Source organism: Piliocolobus tephrosceles, chromosome 1 (genome assembly GCF_002776525.5).
Source record: "Piliocolobus tephrosceles isolate RC106 chromosome 1, ASM277652v3, whole genome shotgun sequence".
In the NCBI taxonomy this organism is placed as follows: Eukaryota; Metazoa; Chordata; class Mammalia; order Primates; family Cercopithecidae; genus Piliocolobus; species Piliocolobus tephrosceles.
The window spans coordinates 177,277,334-177,296,292 of record NC_045434.1 but is presented as its reverse complement, the minus strand read 5'-3'; the positions used below and the strand labels follow the sequence as shown (position 1 = coordinate 177,296,292).

The following is an 18,959-nucleotide window of genomic DNA, read 5'->3' as shown; positions in this document are numbered from 1 at the left end:
AGGCGGAGGTTGTGGTGAGCCGAGATTGTGCCACTGCACTCCAGCCTAGGCGACAAGAGCAAAACTCCATCTCCAAAAAAAAAAAAAAAATACATTTAATATATTCTAGGAATACATGTGAGTCACAGATTCTGTATCCAAATAAATTGGCTTTGAAACATAAAGGCAGCAGATAATTTGTTGAACATTACCATGCACCCTCCTTTAGGAATCTATTAGAAATAAGCTTCAGACAAATGACTGGAGACACAAGGAATAGGGACTGGTGTGCAATGATCATCAACGGCTGCTAACATCATAAAATGAAAGACAAACAGATAATCACGTGCCTTCAGATGGGAGAACACATCACTACCTTCCCAAAAATTCAAACCTAAACCTAATCAAGCCTCAAGTTCAACTACCAATTTATAGAATACACATACAAGAAACACTCATTAAATCAACAAAATGCAGACTGTGGGAAAACTACACCAAAAACCCAGTTTCTTCAACAATTAAATTACAAGGGGAAAAAAAAGAAATGGAGGGAAAACCTATATATTAAGAGACTTAAAAAACATTTCAACCAATTGTAATGTATAATCCGTTTTTTTTTTTTTTTTGAGATGGAGTCTCGCTCTGTCGCCCAGGCTGGAGTGCAGTGGCCGGATCTCAGCACCCGCCACCTCGCCTGGCTAGATTTTTGTATTTTTTTTAGTAGAGACGGGCTTTCACCGTGTTAGCCAGGATGGTCTTGATCTCCTGACCTCGTGATCTGCCCATCTTGGCCTCCCAAAGTGCTGGGATTACAGGCTTGAGCCACTGCGCCCGGCCTGTAATGTGTAATCCTTATTCACTTCCTAAGTTAAATAAACACATTTGAAAAAACATGCTGAAAGGCCGGGCGCGGTGGCTCAAGCCTGTAATCCCAGCACTTTGGGAGGCCGAGACGGGCAGATCACGAGGTCAGGAGATCGAGATCATCCTGGCTAACACGGTGAAATCCCGTCTCTACTAAAAACTACAAAAAACCAGCCGGGCGAGGTGGCGGGCGCCTGTAGTCCCAGCTACCCAGGAGGCTGAGGCAGGAGAATGGCGTGAACCCGGGAGGCGGAGCTTGCAGTGAGCTGAGATCCCGCCACAGCACTCCAGCCTGGGTGACAGAGCGAGACTCCGTTTCAAAAAAAAAAAAAAAAAAAAATGCTGAAATTACTGAAATTATATTTATGAGGTAATTGGAAACTCAAACACTGATTAAATACTTAATGATACCAAAGAATTCTTATTGATTTGGTTTTTTACTGTTTTTTAGAAGTGACAGTGGTATTTTTAAAAAGTATCCTTATCTTTACAATATATTCTAAAATATTTACACATAAAATTATATGTCTAAGATTTGCTTCAAAAGAACATAGGAGAAAGCAAGTTGGGTAAAATATAGATAAAATAAGATTTGCTATAGGTTATTAACTGATGATGCTGGGTGACAGATACGTGGGCAATGTTGTTTACTTTTGTACATGTTTTAAAATTTCCATATAAGGAGTTAAAATATTAACTATGTCTGGTCTACAACTTGTGTGTTTAACAAATGGCAATGATCATTATTATTATTAGTTAACTCTGAATATTTACTAAATGAATAAGTTTAGACATAGATAAGAATGAATGATTTATCAACAAATATGAAACATTATTATGGAGAAAATATGAAATCTAAGAGCATTCATGTCATCAATGTCAGTTGTAAGAGTGGAGCTCACTCACCCAGGGCCTGGGAGAATGAATGAACCAATAATCTCTCTTGATAAGTCAGGGAAAGAGGTTTGGGTAGCTGAAATAAAAAGTGAGAACCAGTAAATCAGTAAAATTGTGGGGTTAGATAAAGCAAAATGAAGTAGAAAATGGTGCCAGAAATTATAAAACCAAATGAAATATGTGTCCTTTAAGTGAAAAAACATAACTTAGCAAATATGGTATCCAACTTCAATATCCTATAAGCACATATGATGGAGGTTTCCACATTTAAGCAGGACTGCAATACATTTAGCAAATGTAAGGTAAAGGAAAAAGATTATAAGTTAAAAATTATTTAAACAAAAAAAAAAAAAGCCAAATGAAGTGAATGTACTACTCTGGCCTTTCTCTGAGAACAGAAGTCAAACACAAAGACCTCACAAAAATAGCTGGGAAACTCAATCAGGAGGAAGTGGGTAAAGATAAAACCAAAAGCTAATAAACCCCAAACTTTCAGGGAATGTTCTTACCTTACCTAAAATCTTATTGGAAACAGACCAAAAGAGCCTCTTAATGTTTAGGAGTTCTTTTGTGGGCACAGGGGAAGAAAAAACATGGGCTTAAAGGGCCACTGTGCCACGCACAGCACAGTTGCTCAGTACAACTTTCTCCTTTAGAGAGATAACCGACATTCCTTAGCAAACACTGACAACTTCCTTCTTAAGCCGTCTCACTTTCTTCAACCATTTATATGCACTTCCACTGCCTTTTCTACAAGTTTATGTTAATTCTAATCAGTTAATTCTGAATTTTGGCTTAGCTCAGTTCCTAACAGCTATTTGGGAGTCTATTTACGTTCTTCCGACAGTTAACCTTGTTGCCTTCTACTCCTGGTTGGAAGGCAAGCTGATATGAAGCCAGGATTTCAGGGGCTACTGTAGTAAGAAAAAACCAAGTAAAGATAGCAAAGACTTGCTGGCTAAAGTCACAGCTTGGAAGATGGCTCAGAGGTAGGATTATATGTAAGAGATGCTGTGTAAATGATATGGGGGAAACAGGTAAGGGAGGAAAAGAAATTAGACTGCAGAAGGACTTAGTAAAGATTCTGATTTTAGATGCAAAGGGAAGCCCTAAAATAAGGAGTAAAAGATCAAAGTCATGGCCATGCATGGTGGCTCATGCCTGTAATCCCAGCACTTTGGGGGGCTGAGGCTGGCGGATCACGAAGTCAGGAGATCTAGACCATCCTGGCTAACACGGTGAAACCCTGTCTCTATTAAAATTACAAAAAAATTAGCCAGGTTTGATGGTAGGTGCCTGTAGTCCCAGCTACTCAGGAGGCTGAGGCAGGAGAATGGCGTGAACCTGGGAGGCAGAGCTTGCAGTGAGCTGAGACTGCGCCACTGCACTCCAGCCTGGGCGACACAGCGAGACTCCATCTCCGAAAAAAAAAAAACCAAAAAAAAACAAACAACAAAAAAACAAAGTCATAAGAAAAGGCAGTAACTTGGAGAGTAAAGTGCCCCTTTGGTGGTTACTTTCCTTCTCATGTCTTCTCTCCTAATAGTTGATACTATTACTTCTCAAGCCTCCAAGTGTTAGAGGAACTTATTTGCATGGGACTTCCAAGATTTCTAATTCTAAGCTGGGCCAAAAATAACTTTTCTAAAATTCAGAGATTATAGAGCAAAGAAAGTTTACACATCCATTCTAAACTTTTAGATGGTAGCTGATACAGCCCTGTGAAGACCATCACAAATCCCAAGCCCTTTGCAAATCAAAACTACAGTAAGATACTAACTCATGCTTATTGGGATGACTACTATTAAGAAAAAAATATGCTGGGCGTGGTGGCTCATGCCTGTAATCCCAGCACATTGGGAGGCTGAGGTGGGCAGATCACGAGGTCAGGAGTTCGAGACCAGACTGGCCAACATGGTGAAACCCCATCTCGATACTAAAAATACAAAAATTAGCTGGGTGTGGTGGTATGCACCTGTAATCCTAGCTACTCAGGAGGCTGAGGCAGGAGAATCGCTTGAACCTGGGAGGAGAGGTTGGAGTAAGCCAAGATTGTGTCATTGCACTCCAGCCTGGGCAACAGAGCAAGACTCCTTCTCAAAAACAAAAAACAGGGCCGGGCGCGGTGGCTCAAGCCTGTAATCCCAGCACTTTGGGAGGCCAAGACGGGCGGATCACCAGGTCAGGAAATCGAGACCATCCCGGCTAACACAATGAAACCCCATCTCTACTAAAAAATACAAAAAACTAGCCGGGCGTGGTGGCAGGCGCCTGTAGTCCCAGCTACTGGGGAGGCTGAGGCAGGAATGGCATAAACCCGGGAGGCGGAGCTTGCAGTGAGCTGAGATCCGGCCACTGCACTCCAGTCTGGGCGACAGAGCAAGACTCCGTCTCAAAAAAAACCACAAAACAAAAAACAAACAAACAAAAATAAGCAGAAAATACGTATCGGGAAGGAAGTGGAGAAACTGGAACCATAGACTAGGCATGGTGGCTCACCCTTGTAAACCCAGCACTTTGAGAGGCCAAGGTGGAAGATCACTTGAGCCCAGGAGTTCAAGACCAGACTGAGCAACATAGTGAGACTCTGTCTCTAAAAAAAAAAAAAATATATATACACACACACACACACACACACACACATATACACACACATACACATATCTATATATGTAGCCAGGCACGGTGGCTCATGCCTGTAATCCCAGCACTTTGGGAGGCCAAGGTGGGTGGATCACCTGAGATCGGGAGTTTGAGACCAGCCTGATCAACACGGAGAAACCCCGTCTCTACTAAAAATACAAAATTAGCTGGGCATGGTGGTGCATGCCTGCAATCCCAGCTACTCAGGAGGCTGAGGCAGGGGAATCACTTGAACCTGGGGGGCGGAGGTTGCAGTGAGCCAAGATCACGCCATTGCACTCCAGCCTGGGCAACAAGAGCAAAACTCCGTTAAAAAAAATATATATACACACACACACACACACACACACACACACACACACGTTATTTATTTTTATATGTATATTTTGAGACAGAATCTCCCTCTGTTGCCCAGGCTAGAGTGTAGTGGTATGATCTCAGCTCACTGCAACCTTCACCTCTAGGGCACAAGCAATCCTCAAACCTCAGCCTCCTGAGTACCTGGGACTACAGGTGTGTGCCACCATGCCTGGTTAATTTTTGTATTTTGGGAGCAATATAGTGAGACTCCCTTATCTCAACAAAAAATAAAAAGTTAGCTGGGTGAGGCAATGTATGCCCATGGTTCCAGCTACTCAGGAGGCTGAGATAGGAGCATCGCTTGACTATAAGAGGTCAGTGCTGCAGTGAGCCATGATCACGTCATGGCACTCCAGCCTGGGTGTCAGAACAAAATCCTGTCTCACAAACAAAACAAGTAAAGAAAGAAAGAGGTTGGAGCCCTTGTACACTGTTGGTGGGAATGTAAAATGGTATAGCCACTGCAGAAAATAGTATGGCAGTTCGTTAAAAAATTAAACATAGAAATAGCATACAATCCAGCAACTACACTTCTCAGTATAAACCCAAAGAACTGAAAGAGGGTCTCAAAGAAATATTTGTACATCCATATTCACAGCTGCATTATTCACAACAGCTAAAATGTGGAGGCAACCCAAGTGTCCGTGGATGGATGAATGGCTAAGCAAAATGTGGTATATCCATAAAATAGAATATTCCTCAGCCTTAAAGAGGAAGTAAATTCTGCAGAATGCTACGATGTGGATGAACCTTGAGGATGTTATGCTAAGTAAGCCAATCACGAAAAGATAAATACTGGAGGTGGAGGCGGGCAGATCACTTGAGGCCAGAAGTTCAAGACTAGCCTGGCCAACATGGTGAAACCCCATTTCTACTAAAAATACAAAAACTAGCCGGGTGTAGTGGTGTGCACCTGTAGTCCCAGCTACTCATGAGGCTGAGGCACAAGACATGCTTGAACCCAGGAGGCAGAGGCTGCAGTGAGCTGAGATCATGCCACTGCACCCAAGCCAGGGTGACAGAGCGAGACTGTCTAAAAAAAAAAACAAAGACAAATACTGCATGATTCCACTTACACGAGATACTTAGAGGTAGTCAAAATCATAGAAACAGAAAGTAGAATGGTAGCTGCCATGGGCTAGGAGGAGGGGGACGTTAGTATTTAACGGTAATAGAGTTTCAGTTTTACAAGATAAAGGTTATAGAGATGGAGGGGGGTAATGGTTGCACAACATTATAAATGTGCTTAATACCACTGAACTGTACACTTGACCCGAATTTTCTTCCCATTACCCTAATGGAATTCCCCATATATTCTCTAAACAAATAAGCAGCTGTACTCCAGAAAGCAACACACCCAACATTATTTTATTGGAAGCCCCCATCCTAATCAGAAGCACCCAAAATCCACTTGAGAGAAAATACAGAAAAGTAGGAAAGGAAGGCCAAAAGTGAATGGAAATGCCTGTATACACTGTGCTGGAGGTCCTGGCCAGGGTAATGAGACAATTTTTTTTTCTTTTTTTTTTTTTTAAAGAGTCGGGCATGGTGGCTCACGCCTATAATCACAACATTTTGAGAGGGCAAGGTTGGGGGTATCACTTCTGTCCAGGAGTTCTAGACCAGGCCTGGGCAATATAGTGAGATCCTGTCTCTATACAAAAAGAAAAGTCCAGGTGTGGTGGTGCATGCCTGTAGTCTCAGCTACTTGGGAGGCTTAGGTAGGAGAATCACTTGAGCCTGGGGAGGTAGAGGTTACAGTGAGCCGTGATCGAGCCACTGCACTCCAGCCTGGACAACAAAGTGAGATTCTGTCTAAAAAAAAAAAAAAAAAAGAAAGTAGCCGGGCATGGTGGCACATGCCTGTAGTCCTAGTTACTTAGTTACTTGGGAGCCTGAGGTGGGAGGACTGCTTGAGCCCAGGAGTTTGGGGTTACAGTGAGCTATGACCACACAACTGCACACAAGCCTGGGTGACAGAGTGAGACTGTCTCAAAAAATAAAATTAATGTAATTTAATTTTTAAAAAGAATAAAGATTAAGAAGGAAGATATAATACTGTTTTTATTTGCAGGCAATATGATGATAAGGTCCTAATCAAATCTATAATTTAAAAGGTCATGGCCGGGCGCGGTGGCTCACGCCTGTAATCCCAGCACTTTGGGAGGCCGAGATGGGCGGATCACGAGGTCAGGAGATCAAGACCATCCTGGCTAACACGATGAAACACCGTCTCTACTAAAAAATACAAAAAAAACTAGCCAGGCGAGGTGGCGGGTGCCTGTAGTCCCAGCTACGCGGGAGGCTGAGGCAGGAGAATGGCATAAACCTGGGAGGAGGAGCTTGCAGTGAGCTGAGATCCGGCCACTGCACTCCAGCCTGGGTGACAGAGCAAGACTCCGTCTCAAAAAAAATAAAAATAAAAAAAAAAATAAAAGGTCACAGTGCATAATGCCAAAATACAAAAATCAATTGTGTTTCTATATATACACAATAAACAATTGAAAATAGAAAAAATACCAATTACAATATTAAAAATATTTACCTAGGAATAAATTTATCAAGACATGTTCAAAATCTCTACATTGGGCTGGGTGTGGTGGCCCATGCCTATTATCCCAGCCCTTTAGGAGACTGAAGTGGGAGGACAGCTTGAGCCCAGGACTTTGAAAGTAGCCTGAGCAACATAGTGAGACATCTCTACTAAAATAAAAATTTTAAAAATTAGCTGGGCATGGTGGCATATGCCTGTAGTCCCACCTACTCAGGAGGCTGATGTGGAGATCACTTGAGTCCAGGAGGTTGAGGCTGCAGTGAGCTTTGATCACACCACTGCACTCCAGCCTGGACGACAGAGTAAGACTGTCTCAAGGAAAAAAAAAATCATCACTGAAAATTACAAAACTCAGTTGAGAGAAACTAAGGGAAACTTAAATAAATAGATACACAATTATGTGTTACTTAATGACAGCGATATGTTCTGAGAAATGCATTGTTAGGTGATTTCGTCGTGCAAACATCATAGAATGTACTCACACAAACCTAGACAGTATAGCCTACTACATACCTAGGCTATATGGTATAGTCTATTGCTCCCAGGCTACAAACCTGTATAACATGTTATTACATACCATAGGTAATTGTAACACAATGGTAAGTATTTGTGTACTTAAACATATCTAAACATAGAAAAGGTACAGTAAAAATATGGTATTACAGGCCGGGCGCGGTGGCTCAAGCCTGTAATCCCAGCACTTTGGGAGGCCGAGACGGGCGGATCACGAGGTCAGGAGATCGAGACCATCCTGGCTAACACGGTGAAACCCCGTCTCTACTAAAAATACAAAAAATTAGCCGGGCGAGGTGGCCGGCGCCTGTGGTCGCAGCTACTCGGGAGGCTGAGGCAGGAGAATGGCGTGAACCCGGGAGGCGGAGGTTGCAGTGAGCTGAGATCCAGCCACTGCACTCCAGCCTGGGCGACAGAGCAAGACTCCGTCTCAAAAAAAAAAAAAAAAATATGGTATTACAATCTTACGGGACCACATATGCGGCCAGTCATTGACCAGAAATCGTTATGTGGCACATGACTATATATACCATGTTCAAGGATCAAAAGATTCAATATTAAGATGTCAAATCTGAGCTGGGTGAGGTGGCTCATGCATGTAATCCTAGCACTTTGGGAGGCCAAGGTGGGTGGATTGCTTGAACCTGGGAGTTCAAGACCAGCCTGGTCAACATGGTGAAACCCTGTCTCTATAAACTACAAAAATTAGTCAGGTGTGGTGGCACACACCTGTAATCCTAGCTACTTGGGAGGCTGAGGCACGAGAATCAGTTGAACCTGGGAGGTGGAGGCTGCAGTGAGGTGGTGCAGTGAGGAGGTGCAGTGGAGGTGGAGATTGCACCACTGCATTCAGCCTGGGTGACAGAGCAAGACTCTGTCTCAAAAAGAATACAAAACAAAGACAAAACCATAACATCTACACAAAGGTCAGATGGGCAGAGATTTCTTAGACTGGACACAAAAAGCAATAACCATAAAAGACAAAATCAGTAATTTGGATGTCATTGACATTAAAAACTTTTCTCCAAGAGACACCATTAAATAAAAAGACAAGCCACAGACTGGCAGAAAATATTCACAACACATATCTCACAAAAGACTTGAATCTAGACTATATTAAGAATTCCTATAATCAATAATGGAAAGGCAAACAACTCAATTAAAAAATAGACAAAGGCTTTGAGCAGACACTTCATGAACATATATAAATGGCCAATAAACATATGAAAAGGTTTTCAGCATCATTACCATCAGGGAAATGTAAATTAAAACCACAATGAGATACTACTACATACATACCTACTAGAATGGTTAAAATGAAAAAGACTGACAACACCAAGGGTTGATGAAGACGTGAAGCAAACGCAACTCTTATAAACTGTTTCATAAAATGGTACAACCACTTTAGAAAACTGGTAGTTTCTAATAAAGTAAACCCTACAGCCGAGAATATTTTCACAAAAAGACCTACAGAAAAATGCTCATAATAGCTTTATGCAAGATAGCCAAAAATTAGAAACAACTCAAATAACTGTCAATAGGACAGATAAATAAATAGTAGTATATTCATTCAATGGAATACTACTCAGCCTAAAAAGGAACAGATTAGTTATACTTTCAATAACATGAAAGAATCTGAAAAATACGTTGAACAAAAGAAGCCAGAACAAAACTGTATGATTCCATTTATATGAAGTTTATAAACAAATAAAATTAATATGTAGTGATAGAAACAGAAGAGTAGTTAACTCTGAAGATCGAATACTTACTAGAAAGAAGCACAAAGGAACTTTCAGAGGTGATGGAATTGTTCTAGATTCAGATAATGGTAATCTAGGTGTATATTTAGTACCTGTGCATTTTACTGTATATAAATTATTCCCCAATAAAAGGGGTGAAAAAGTCATGTATTTGCATTAATTTTTTGTTTTATAGTACAAAAGTCAGTTGAAAATAACACATCCTTTTAATCACCAGAAATAACAGAAGAAAGTTTGTCTCCCATTTCAAGTAATATGGCAACATCACGATTGAATTTTTTCCAAAGAAAAACAATTTTAGAACAATCTACAGTGGATCTTTCTCAGCTTTTGGGCCACCAACCACTGGGGAGACTATGTTCTCATATCTACATGCTCCTTAGTTTCTTAACCAAAGGTGACTAAAGTTCAAATATTACATGGGAGGTCTATGAATTTTTCAACGTTCCTTCGTGCTTCTTTCCAGTCAATTCTCAACTGCAGAGTCAACTGCTCCTCTGATTTATATATTAACATTTCTTGTTCATGAACTTCATATAACACATTTAGAGTGTATCTTTTTTTTTTTTTTTTTTGAGATGGGGTCTCGCTCTGTTGCCCAGGCTGGAGTGTAGTGGCATGATCTCGGCTCACTGCAACCTCCACCTTCTGGGTTCAAGCGAATCTCCTGCCTCAGCCTCCCCAGTAGCTAGGATTATAGATGTGCGCTACCACGCCCAGCTAATTTTTGTCTTTTTAGTAGAGACAGGGTCTCACCACGTTGGCCAGGCTGGTCTCAAAACTCCTGACCTCAAGTGATCCACCCGCCTCGGCCTCCCAAAGGGATTACAGGCATGAGCCACTGCGCCTGGCCTAGAGTACGTCTTTTTTTTTTTTAAAAATAAAAATGTACCATTACTCAAAAACATAGGAAACCAGTGACTATGACAAATGAATGTCTAAATCTTTCCTAGTAACCAAATCAAAGAACAACTAAAGAGTACATGGCTAACAAAGTATGTGATGTAAAAATATATTAGAAATAAAATTTTGTAAACTATAATGCACGGGGGTCCAGGCATGATGGCTCACGCCTGTAATTCCAGCAGTTTGGGAGGCTGAGGTGGGCAGATCACCTGAGGTCAGGAGTTCGAGACTAGCCTGGTCAACACGGCGAAATCTCGTCTATACTAAAAATACAAAATTAGCCAGGCATGGTGGTGTGTGCCTGTAATCCCAGCTACTTGGGAGGCTGAGGCAGGAGAAATGCTTGAACCTGGGAGGCGGAGGTTGCAGTGAACTGAGATCACATTACTGCACTCCAGCCTGGGTGACAGAGCAAGGCTCTGTCTCAAAACAAAACAAAACAAAACTATAATGCATGCATTGGATATTATTTATCTTCAATAAACAAGAAGAGTCAAAAAATCGCTTTTCACCTTAAGTTTTGGATATATGTAGCGCAAAGAATCTGCAGTTCCCATGTCAGCATCATCAGGAATACACACAATATCTGGCTTCATTTTCATCTTGAATTCTGCACACAGAGCCTTTTGAACATCCCTGGTTGTAATCACAATGACTTCTACAGGACAAAAGAAAAAAAGAAAGAAAAGCAAAAACTTATTCATGTAGACAGTGGTTTCACTATTTCAATTAGACTTGGTCTATTTCTAGGTATAATAACAACTGCTAATATTATTGCGCCTTTTCAATGTGTTTTACCTGCATTCCCCCAATTAATTCTTTTTTTTTTTCTTTCTTTTTTTACAGACAGGGTCTCACTCAGCCACTCAGGCTGGAGTGCAGTGGCACTATCACAGCTCACTGCAGCCTCAACCTCCCAAGGTCAGGCAATCCTCCCACCTTAGCCTCCCAAGTAGCTGAGACTACAGACATGTGCCACGATGCTTGGCTAATTTTTGTACTTTCTGTAGAAATGAGGTTTTACTCTGTTGCCCAGGCTGGTCTCCAACTCCTGGGCTCAAAGGATCCACCAGTCTCGGCCTCCCAAAGTGTTGCAATTATAGGCGTGAACCGCTGCGTCTGGCCTCCCCTAATTAATTCTTACAGCAGTCTCATCTTATAAATAAGGAATCTTAGATTAAAAGACATGTTGGCCGGGCGCAGTGGCTCATGCTTGTAAATCCCAGCACTTTGGGAGGCCGAGGCAGGCGGATCACTTGAGCCCAGGAGTTCAAGACCAGCCTGGGCAACATGGCAAAACCTTGTCTCTACAAAAAACTTCAAAAAACTGGAGGTTTAGGTGGGAGGATTGCTTGAGTCTGGGAGGCAGAGGTTTCAGTGGGCCAAGATCACCCCACTGCACTCCAGCCTGGGCAACAGACTGAGTCTCTCTCAAAAAAACAAACAAACAAAAAATCAGGTCTATATGAATGGTGCCCACACTTTAATATATTATATGCCACTTCTCCTTGATATGAAGAATTCAGAAGAACGTTCATCAAATATATAAATGGGAAGAAATACAAAAAACACTTTGGGAAGCCAAGGCAGGTGGATAACTTCAGCCCAGGAACTCAAGACCAGCCTGGGTAACATGGTGAAACTCTGTATCTGCCAAAAAAAGAAAAAAGAAAAATTATCCAGACGTGGTGGCGTGCATGTAGTCACAGCTACTCAAGAGGCTAAGATGGGAGGATCGCTTGAGCCCAGGAGGCAGAGGTTGCAATGAGCTGAAATCATGCCACTGTACTCCAGCCTTGGGCAAAAGAGCAAGACCCTGTATCAAAAAAACCAAATGGGGCCATGCGTGGTGGCTCACGCCTGTAATTCCAACACTTTGGAAGGCCAAGACAGGCAGATCACTTGAGGTCAGAAGTTCAAGACCAGCCTGGACAACATGGTGAAACCCTGTCTCTATTAAAAATAAAAATAAAAATAGCTGGGAGTGGTGGTGCACGCCTGTAGTCCCAGGTACTTGGGAGACTGAGGCAGGAGAATTGCTTAAACCTGGGAGGTGGAGGCTGCAGTGAGCTGAGATCACATCACTGCACTCCAGCCTGGGTGACAGTGAGACTCCAACATTTTAAATCTTCATTCAATACAAAGAGAGAGCTATTAAGCTACCCCCCCTTCCTATTGGAGGCAACTCTAATAATGGAATGAACACTGGATCACAAGACTGGGCCTCAGGCTTTGGCACCCTGATTTATTATATCTAAATATAGGACACCTCAAACTCAATGTGACCAAAGCTGAACTCATTATTTTAATGAAGATAAAATTCATTAAAACCTTTTCCTGGCCAGGCATGGTGGCTCACACCTGTAATCCCGGCACTTTGGGAGGCCGAGGTGGGTGGATCACAAGGTCACAAGATCGAGACCATCCCAGCTAATACGGTGTAACCTCGTCTCTACTAAAAATACAAAAAATTAGCCAGGCGTGGTGGCACACGCCTGTAGTCCCAGCTACTCAGGAGGCCGAGGCAGAAGAATCGCTTGAACCTGAGAGAGGTTGAACCCTGGCAGAGGTTGCAGTGAGCCGAGATCGTGCCATTGCACTCCAGCCTGGGTGACAGAGCAAGACCCTGTCTCAGAAAAAACAAAACAAAACAAAACTGTTCCTTGTCTCCTATTCCTTTTCCTACTTAATGGCATAACTATCTACCTAGTTACCCAAGCAAAAAGTAGAGAGGATCACTAGACTTTAAGGTTCTGGAAGTCAGGGCCTGAGCTGTCTTTTCAATTCTGTACCTCCATGCTTAATACAGAACCTAGTACTTACATCAAAGCACAATTTAAAACATATATATATTATGTATCAGATAATACAAATATTACCTGGTACATAATAGACTCTAAGCACTGACTATGAGGCATTTAAGAGTCTCAATCTGCTCTTTCTGATATCCTTACAGGGTTCGTCTTGGATCACTGTGGACATCAGCTCCATAACAACAACACTTATTGCTATCCTTTCAACCTTTTTCACACAGCAAGAGAGTACTCCTACATTCCTTATTTTAAAAAGCCAGTCTTCAGCCAATGAGTTCTAGTCATCCTCTCTCACTCTCATAATGCTGACAAATCATGGGGATCAAATCCCCTAAAAGTTTTATGAGTTCACAGCTCACTTTGTCATAGCTCACCTTCAAATCCAACACGCTCAAGCAGGTTCAATGGGTACCAAATTAAAGGTTTGTTCCCAACTGGAAGCAGAGGTTTGGGAATGCTGGAAGTTAGGTCTGTCATCCGAGATCCTCCACCTACTGCCATCACTACTGCTTGAAATTCCATTTTTACAAACTGCAAGTACAGAAAAAACAATTAACAGAAAAAAACCAATGTAACAAAAATCAAAGCACACACAATACTAGGCTATTTTTATTTAGGTTACTGATACCCACTATGTCAAATGCATAATTCCCAACTCTAGCAATCAGAGTAAGAAAAGCTTAGCTGCAGATAAACATTATGTCTACCAATATGTATTCTCAGTTCTATCCTTGGTAAAAGTGGGAGGATAGGAATGAAGGGCCCTTGCCCTTGAGTTATTCACAATTAAGTGGAGAAGACAAATTCAGTAAATCGCAATATATGTCATTAGTGCCACAGCAGAAAAATATCCAAGATATAGTGGGCATACAATAAAAGGAACACCTAGTTGTCATTGAAAACACAGGGAAGGTTTTAGAGGAAGTGATGCTTGAGCTGACACTGAAGAAGTAAGAGTTTACCAAGTGGGCTTCTGATGTGTGAATTTTTATTCTTTGAAAATATTAGGCTGGGTGAGGTGACTCACATCTGTAATCCCAGCACTTTGGGAGGCTGAGGTGTATGGATCACATGAGCTCAGGAGTTCGAGACCAGCCTGGGCAACATGGTGAGATGCCATCTCTACCAAAAATACAAAAAATTAGTCGGGCATGGTGGCTTGTGCCTATGGTTCCAGCTACTTGGGAAGCTGAAGTGGGAGGATCATTTGAGCCTTGGAGGCACGTGTTGCAGTGAGCCGAGACTGGACCACTGCACACCAACCTGTGTGACAGTGAGATCCTGTCTCAAAAAAAAAAAAAAAAAAAGAAAACATTAAAAGATGTCTGACTAGAATTAACAGCAGAAACACAAGCATGTTAGGATTCTGAAAAGTATGAAATGACTTAAGACTCCTCCAATAATTCAGCCATCGGCTCATCTTCTTATTCCTCCAATTTTTAAAGATAACACTATAAACACAAATGTAGGCTTGTATCTGAACCTAGATTTACAGAACACAATTATAAAAACAAACCAAACGGTTAATTCCTTTTTTCAAACTCAAGGTAATAAACAAACCTATTTGACTTTGAAAAGAATCTCTTTACAGAAACCACAGAACAGAAGCACAGTAAAAGGTCATAAATATTTACTTATTTATTTATTTATTTTTGGAGATGGAGTTTCACTCTTGTTGCCAGGCTGGAGTGAAATGGCGTGATCTCAGCTCACTGCAACCTCCACCTCCCAAGTTCAAGCGATTCACCTGCCTCAGCCTCCCGAGTAGCTGGGATCACAGGCATGGGCCACCTTGCTCAGCTAATTTTGTATTTTTAGTAGAGATGGGGTTTCACCATGTTGGCCAGGCTGGTCCCAAACTCCTGACCTCAGGTGATCCACCCGAGTCGGCCTCCCAAAGTGCTGGGATTACAGGCATGAGTCACCACGCCCAGCCTATTTACTTATTATTTATTTAGAGACAGAGTCTTGCTCCATTGCCCAGTCTGGAACTGCAGTGGCACGATCATGGCTCACTATAGCCTCAGCCTCCTGCACTAAAGCAATCCTCCTGCCCCAGTCTTTGGAGTAGCTGGGACTATAGGTGGGTGCCACCATGCCTGGTTTTTTGTTTGTTTGTTTTTGAGATGGAGTTTCTCTTTTGTTGCCTAGGCTGGAGTGCAGTGGTGCGATCTCAGCTCACCACAACCTCTGCCTCCTGGGTTCAAGCGATTCTCCTGCCTCAGCCTCCCAAGTAGCTGGGATTATAGGCATGTGCCACCATGCCCAGCTAATTTTGTATTTTTAGTAGAGACAGGGTTTCTCCATGTTGGTCAGGCTGGTCTCGAACTCCCAACCTCAGGTGATCAACCCGCCTCAGCCTCCGAAAGTGCTGGGATTACAGGCGTGAGCCACTGCACCTGGCTGCCTGGGTAATTCTTTTAATTAATTTTTTATAGAGACGGGGTTTCACTATGCTGTCCAGGCTGGTCTCAAACTCCTGGCCTCAAGCCTCCTGCCTGGGCCTCCCAAAGCACTGAGATTAGAGGCATGAGCCACTGCACCTGACCGATCTTTATTGATTTAAACTGAAACTACTTTCTCTGACTTACAACAAGATGTAATTTTAAATGTGTTAAAATGTAACATTCAGAAGAAACAATATATTCAACATCAAATTACCAAATAACTTGTTGCAACTTTACTATAATTATTATTACTCCTGGGCCCAGGTACATCAACATCTAAAGTGCAGCGCTTAACACCTACTATACTCAAGGCACAAAGTGAAGGCTCTTGCATAACATTCACAATGTAAAGATATGGTCATTTAGATTCTAGCAAGCATTGCCTCAGACTGGAATTTAATTTCATTTTGGCATTATATAACATCCACCACGTCTAATGTTATTATGAAAAAGCACTGGACGCTTAAGAGTCAAAAGATGGGCTGGGCGTGGTGGCTCACACCTGTAATCTCAGCACTTTGGGAGGCCCAGGTGGGTGGATCACCTGAGGTCAGGAGTTCAAGAGCAGCCTGGCCAACTTGGTGAAACCCTATCTCTACTAAAAATAATTTTAAAAGTAGCCAAACATGGTGTCAGGTGCCTGTAATCCCAGCTTCTCAGGTGGCTGAGGCAGGAGAATCACTTGAACCTGGGAGGCAGAGGTTGCAGTGAGCTGAGATCACACCAGTTGCACTCCAGCCTGGGCGACAGAGCGAGACTGTCTCAAAACAAATAAAAATAAAAAAGAGCCAAAACATGGCCGGGCACAGTGGCTCATGCACCCAGCACTTTGGGAGGCCAAGATGGGAGGATTGCTTGAGCCCAGGAATTCTATAATAGCCTGGGCAACATGGTGAGACCCCATCTCTATAAAAAATTAGCCAGGTGTGGTGGTGCATGTATGTAGTCCCAGATACTTGGGAGACTGAGGTGGGAGAATCACCTAAGCCTGGGAGGTTAAGGCTGCACACCACTGCACTCCAGTCTGGGCAACAGAATGAGACCCTGTCTCAAAAAAAAAAAAAAAAGAGTCAAAAGATGAGTTTGAGTCATGATTCTGTCACTCATAGGTGGTGTGATCAGGGGCCTGACATTTAAAACTCTCAGTGTCCTCAGCTTCCAGAAGGAAGCCTGGTGGTTAGGTCCACAGACCATAGAGTCAGAATGCCTAGGTTTGAATTCTAGATCTACTATTTATTATTAGCTGTGTGAACTAGGGCAAACTAAACTTTTCTATGCCTGTTTTTGCATTTTATGATGGGGATAATTACAGTTTCACTTCACAAAGTTGTTGTTAAGATTAAATGTTATTCTGCCTAAAGTAGACAAAATAATGTCCATCCCATGAGAAGCACTATATTTGTATTTGCTTTATTAGACAGAGACTAGATCAGGGAAAGCCTTCCTACTAACTGAACATGCTGCTTCATAATTCTGGTCTCTGCACTGCTACTGTTGCTTCCTAGTCTGCCTTCTCTTGCATCTAGTAATCACCTATTAAACTCTGAAGACAGCTCAAGAATCCTCTTGCCTACAAAGCCATTCCTAACCATTCCCACCCCTCCAGAAGTGACTCCTTTCCCCGAAGTGCTTCCACTCTGCCATGTGCAGATTATCTTAGCCTTTACAGGGTTTCATTGCACATGTGTTTAAATTGTCTACTTAAGTATAACATTAATGTCTCTTAAATGTCTATATAAGAGTCTAAGAGTGACTTTCCTGGACTGTGTGTGCATCATCACTGTATTCCCACTCAGATGCCAGAAATCAGACTGGAATGAGGACCTGTGAACTTCACAACTGTGTAAGAGTCAAACTCAAACATGTGCACAAGGGCATTAGAATCCAGGTCACTAGGAGCTGAGGTTCCAGCTCTCAAGGAGGCCCTGGGTGAAGAAAGGCAACCTAGGAAGCATGAATAGTTACCAAGAACATAACTAATCATGTTACCAGGCAGACTGTCAAATGCTCATGTCACTGCCACGACTATGGGTGACGGGAATCATGGCAACGAGTCTGGCTGCCTCCCAAGCTTTAGAGAGGGTGCTCGCCGCATCTCAGACTTGTCTGCATCATAGCACTCATGCCTTTTCCAGTTGTAAATAGATAAGAAAACTGTATCAGAATTGGTCTGTCATTCCACGTGTGCTGCCTGAAGGCAGAGACCTTACTGCATTCCTCCTTGTATTTCACTGCCCTGCATCCAAACAACTAAAGGAAGGCTGAATAAATGAATGAAGGGCTGGGATGAAAGAGTGCAGGCACAGTGCTAAAGGCGTCTGGTACCTGTCTGGTGCTCGCTCGCTAGCTGTGACTTTAAGCAGAACCTCCCCTCCCCGAAACTTCCTTTCTTTCTTTTCTTTTTTCTTTCTTTCTTTCTTTTTTTTTTTTTTGAAACGAAGAGTCTCGCTATGTTGCCTAGGTTGGAGTGCAATGGCGCGAATTCGGCTCACTGCAACAAACGATTCTCCTGCCTCAGACTCTCGAGTAGCTGAGATTAGAAACTTAGTTTCTCCATCTGTTGCATAAGGTAGTTGGCTCGGATTTTCCCCCAACCTCCCTTCTACTTCGGACACAGCTACACGGTTGGGTCCAGCAGGGAGTCGAGCTGGCAACTTCGGGGCTCAGCACCCACTCTTACCCCTTGGGGTCCACCTCGGCCCAGTTCGACGTGCCCGCCTCCCTCAGATGAGTGGCCCAACCGCGCTGCTCACCCGGGTCAGCCAGCTCGTGCGCGGCCTGGCAGGGCAGAAGTCACAGCTATACCTCAGCTGCCGCACGCCACAACCGCTCCCAGCGCTCTCCACGCCGCCTCTGACTGACAGCCCAATGGCGCAGGCGCGCGATGGCCGAGAAACTCGATGGAACGCTCTGAGCAGACCCACGGAGAACGGACGAGCGCCGAGCGATGGATGACGGAGGGGAAGCAAACGCCGCGGAGAGGAGGGGGCGGGGCCCCCGAGGAGCACTCGACACTTGTGTCCCTCCGTCCATTAACACATTACCAACGCCTTTTGAGTGTTCCTCCCAGTGCAGGGTGCCAGGAACCCAGACGGAGCAACTCAGCCTTTTTCCTCAGGGAGTAAGTCTATGACTTGGCTCCGAGTACATTCAGTGAAAGAAAGCTCATTGGGAGCCGCAATTTTGGCTAGCTAGTGAAAAAAAATCACCGAATGTTCCTGCA

The 18,959-nt window shown here is 43.1% G+C and overlaps 1 protein-coding gene across 2 annotated transcripts in view; it reads right to left on the bottom strand.

Moving 5' to 3' along the window:
- Positions 1 to 18,712, bottom strand: part of EIF2B3 (eukaryotic translation initiation factor 2B subunit gamma) — a 146,493-nt gene extending 127,781 nt beyond the window's left edge. Inside the window, exons 1-3 of one of the 2 annotated variants that reach the window (XM_023221430.1) lie at positions 18,490 to 18,712; positions 13,664 to 13,820; positions 10,989 to 11,134 (exon numbers count right to left, since the gene is read on the bottom strand). In XM_023221430.1, the coding sequence (XP_023077198.1) occupies positions 10,989 to 11,134; positions 13,664 to 13,811 (294 nt within the window). In that variant the 5' untranslated portion in view covers positions 13,812 to 13,820; positions 18,490 to 18,712. Of the gene's footprint in view, positions 1 to 10,988; positions 11,135 to 13,663; positions 13,821 to 18,416 lie in introns of both variants that reach the window. The other variant, XM_023221431.1, reaches the window with a different exon arrangement.
- Positions 18,713 to 18,959: the final 247 nt, after the last annotated feature.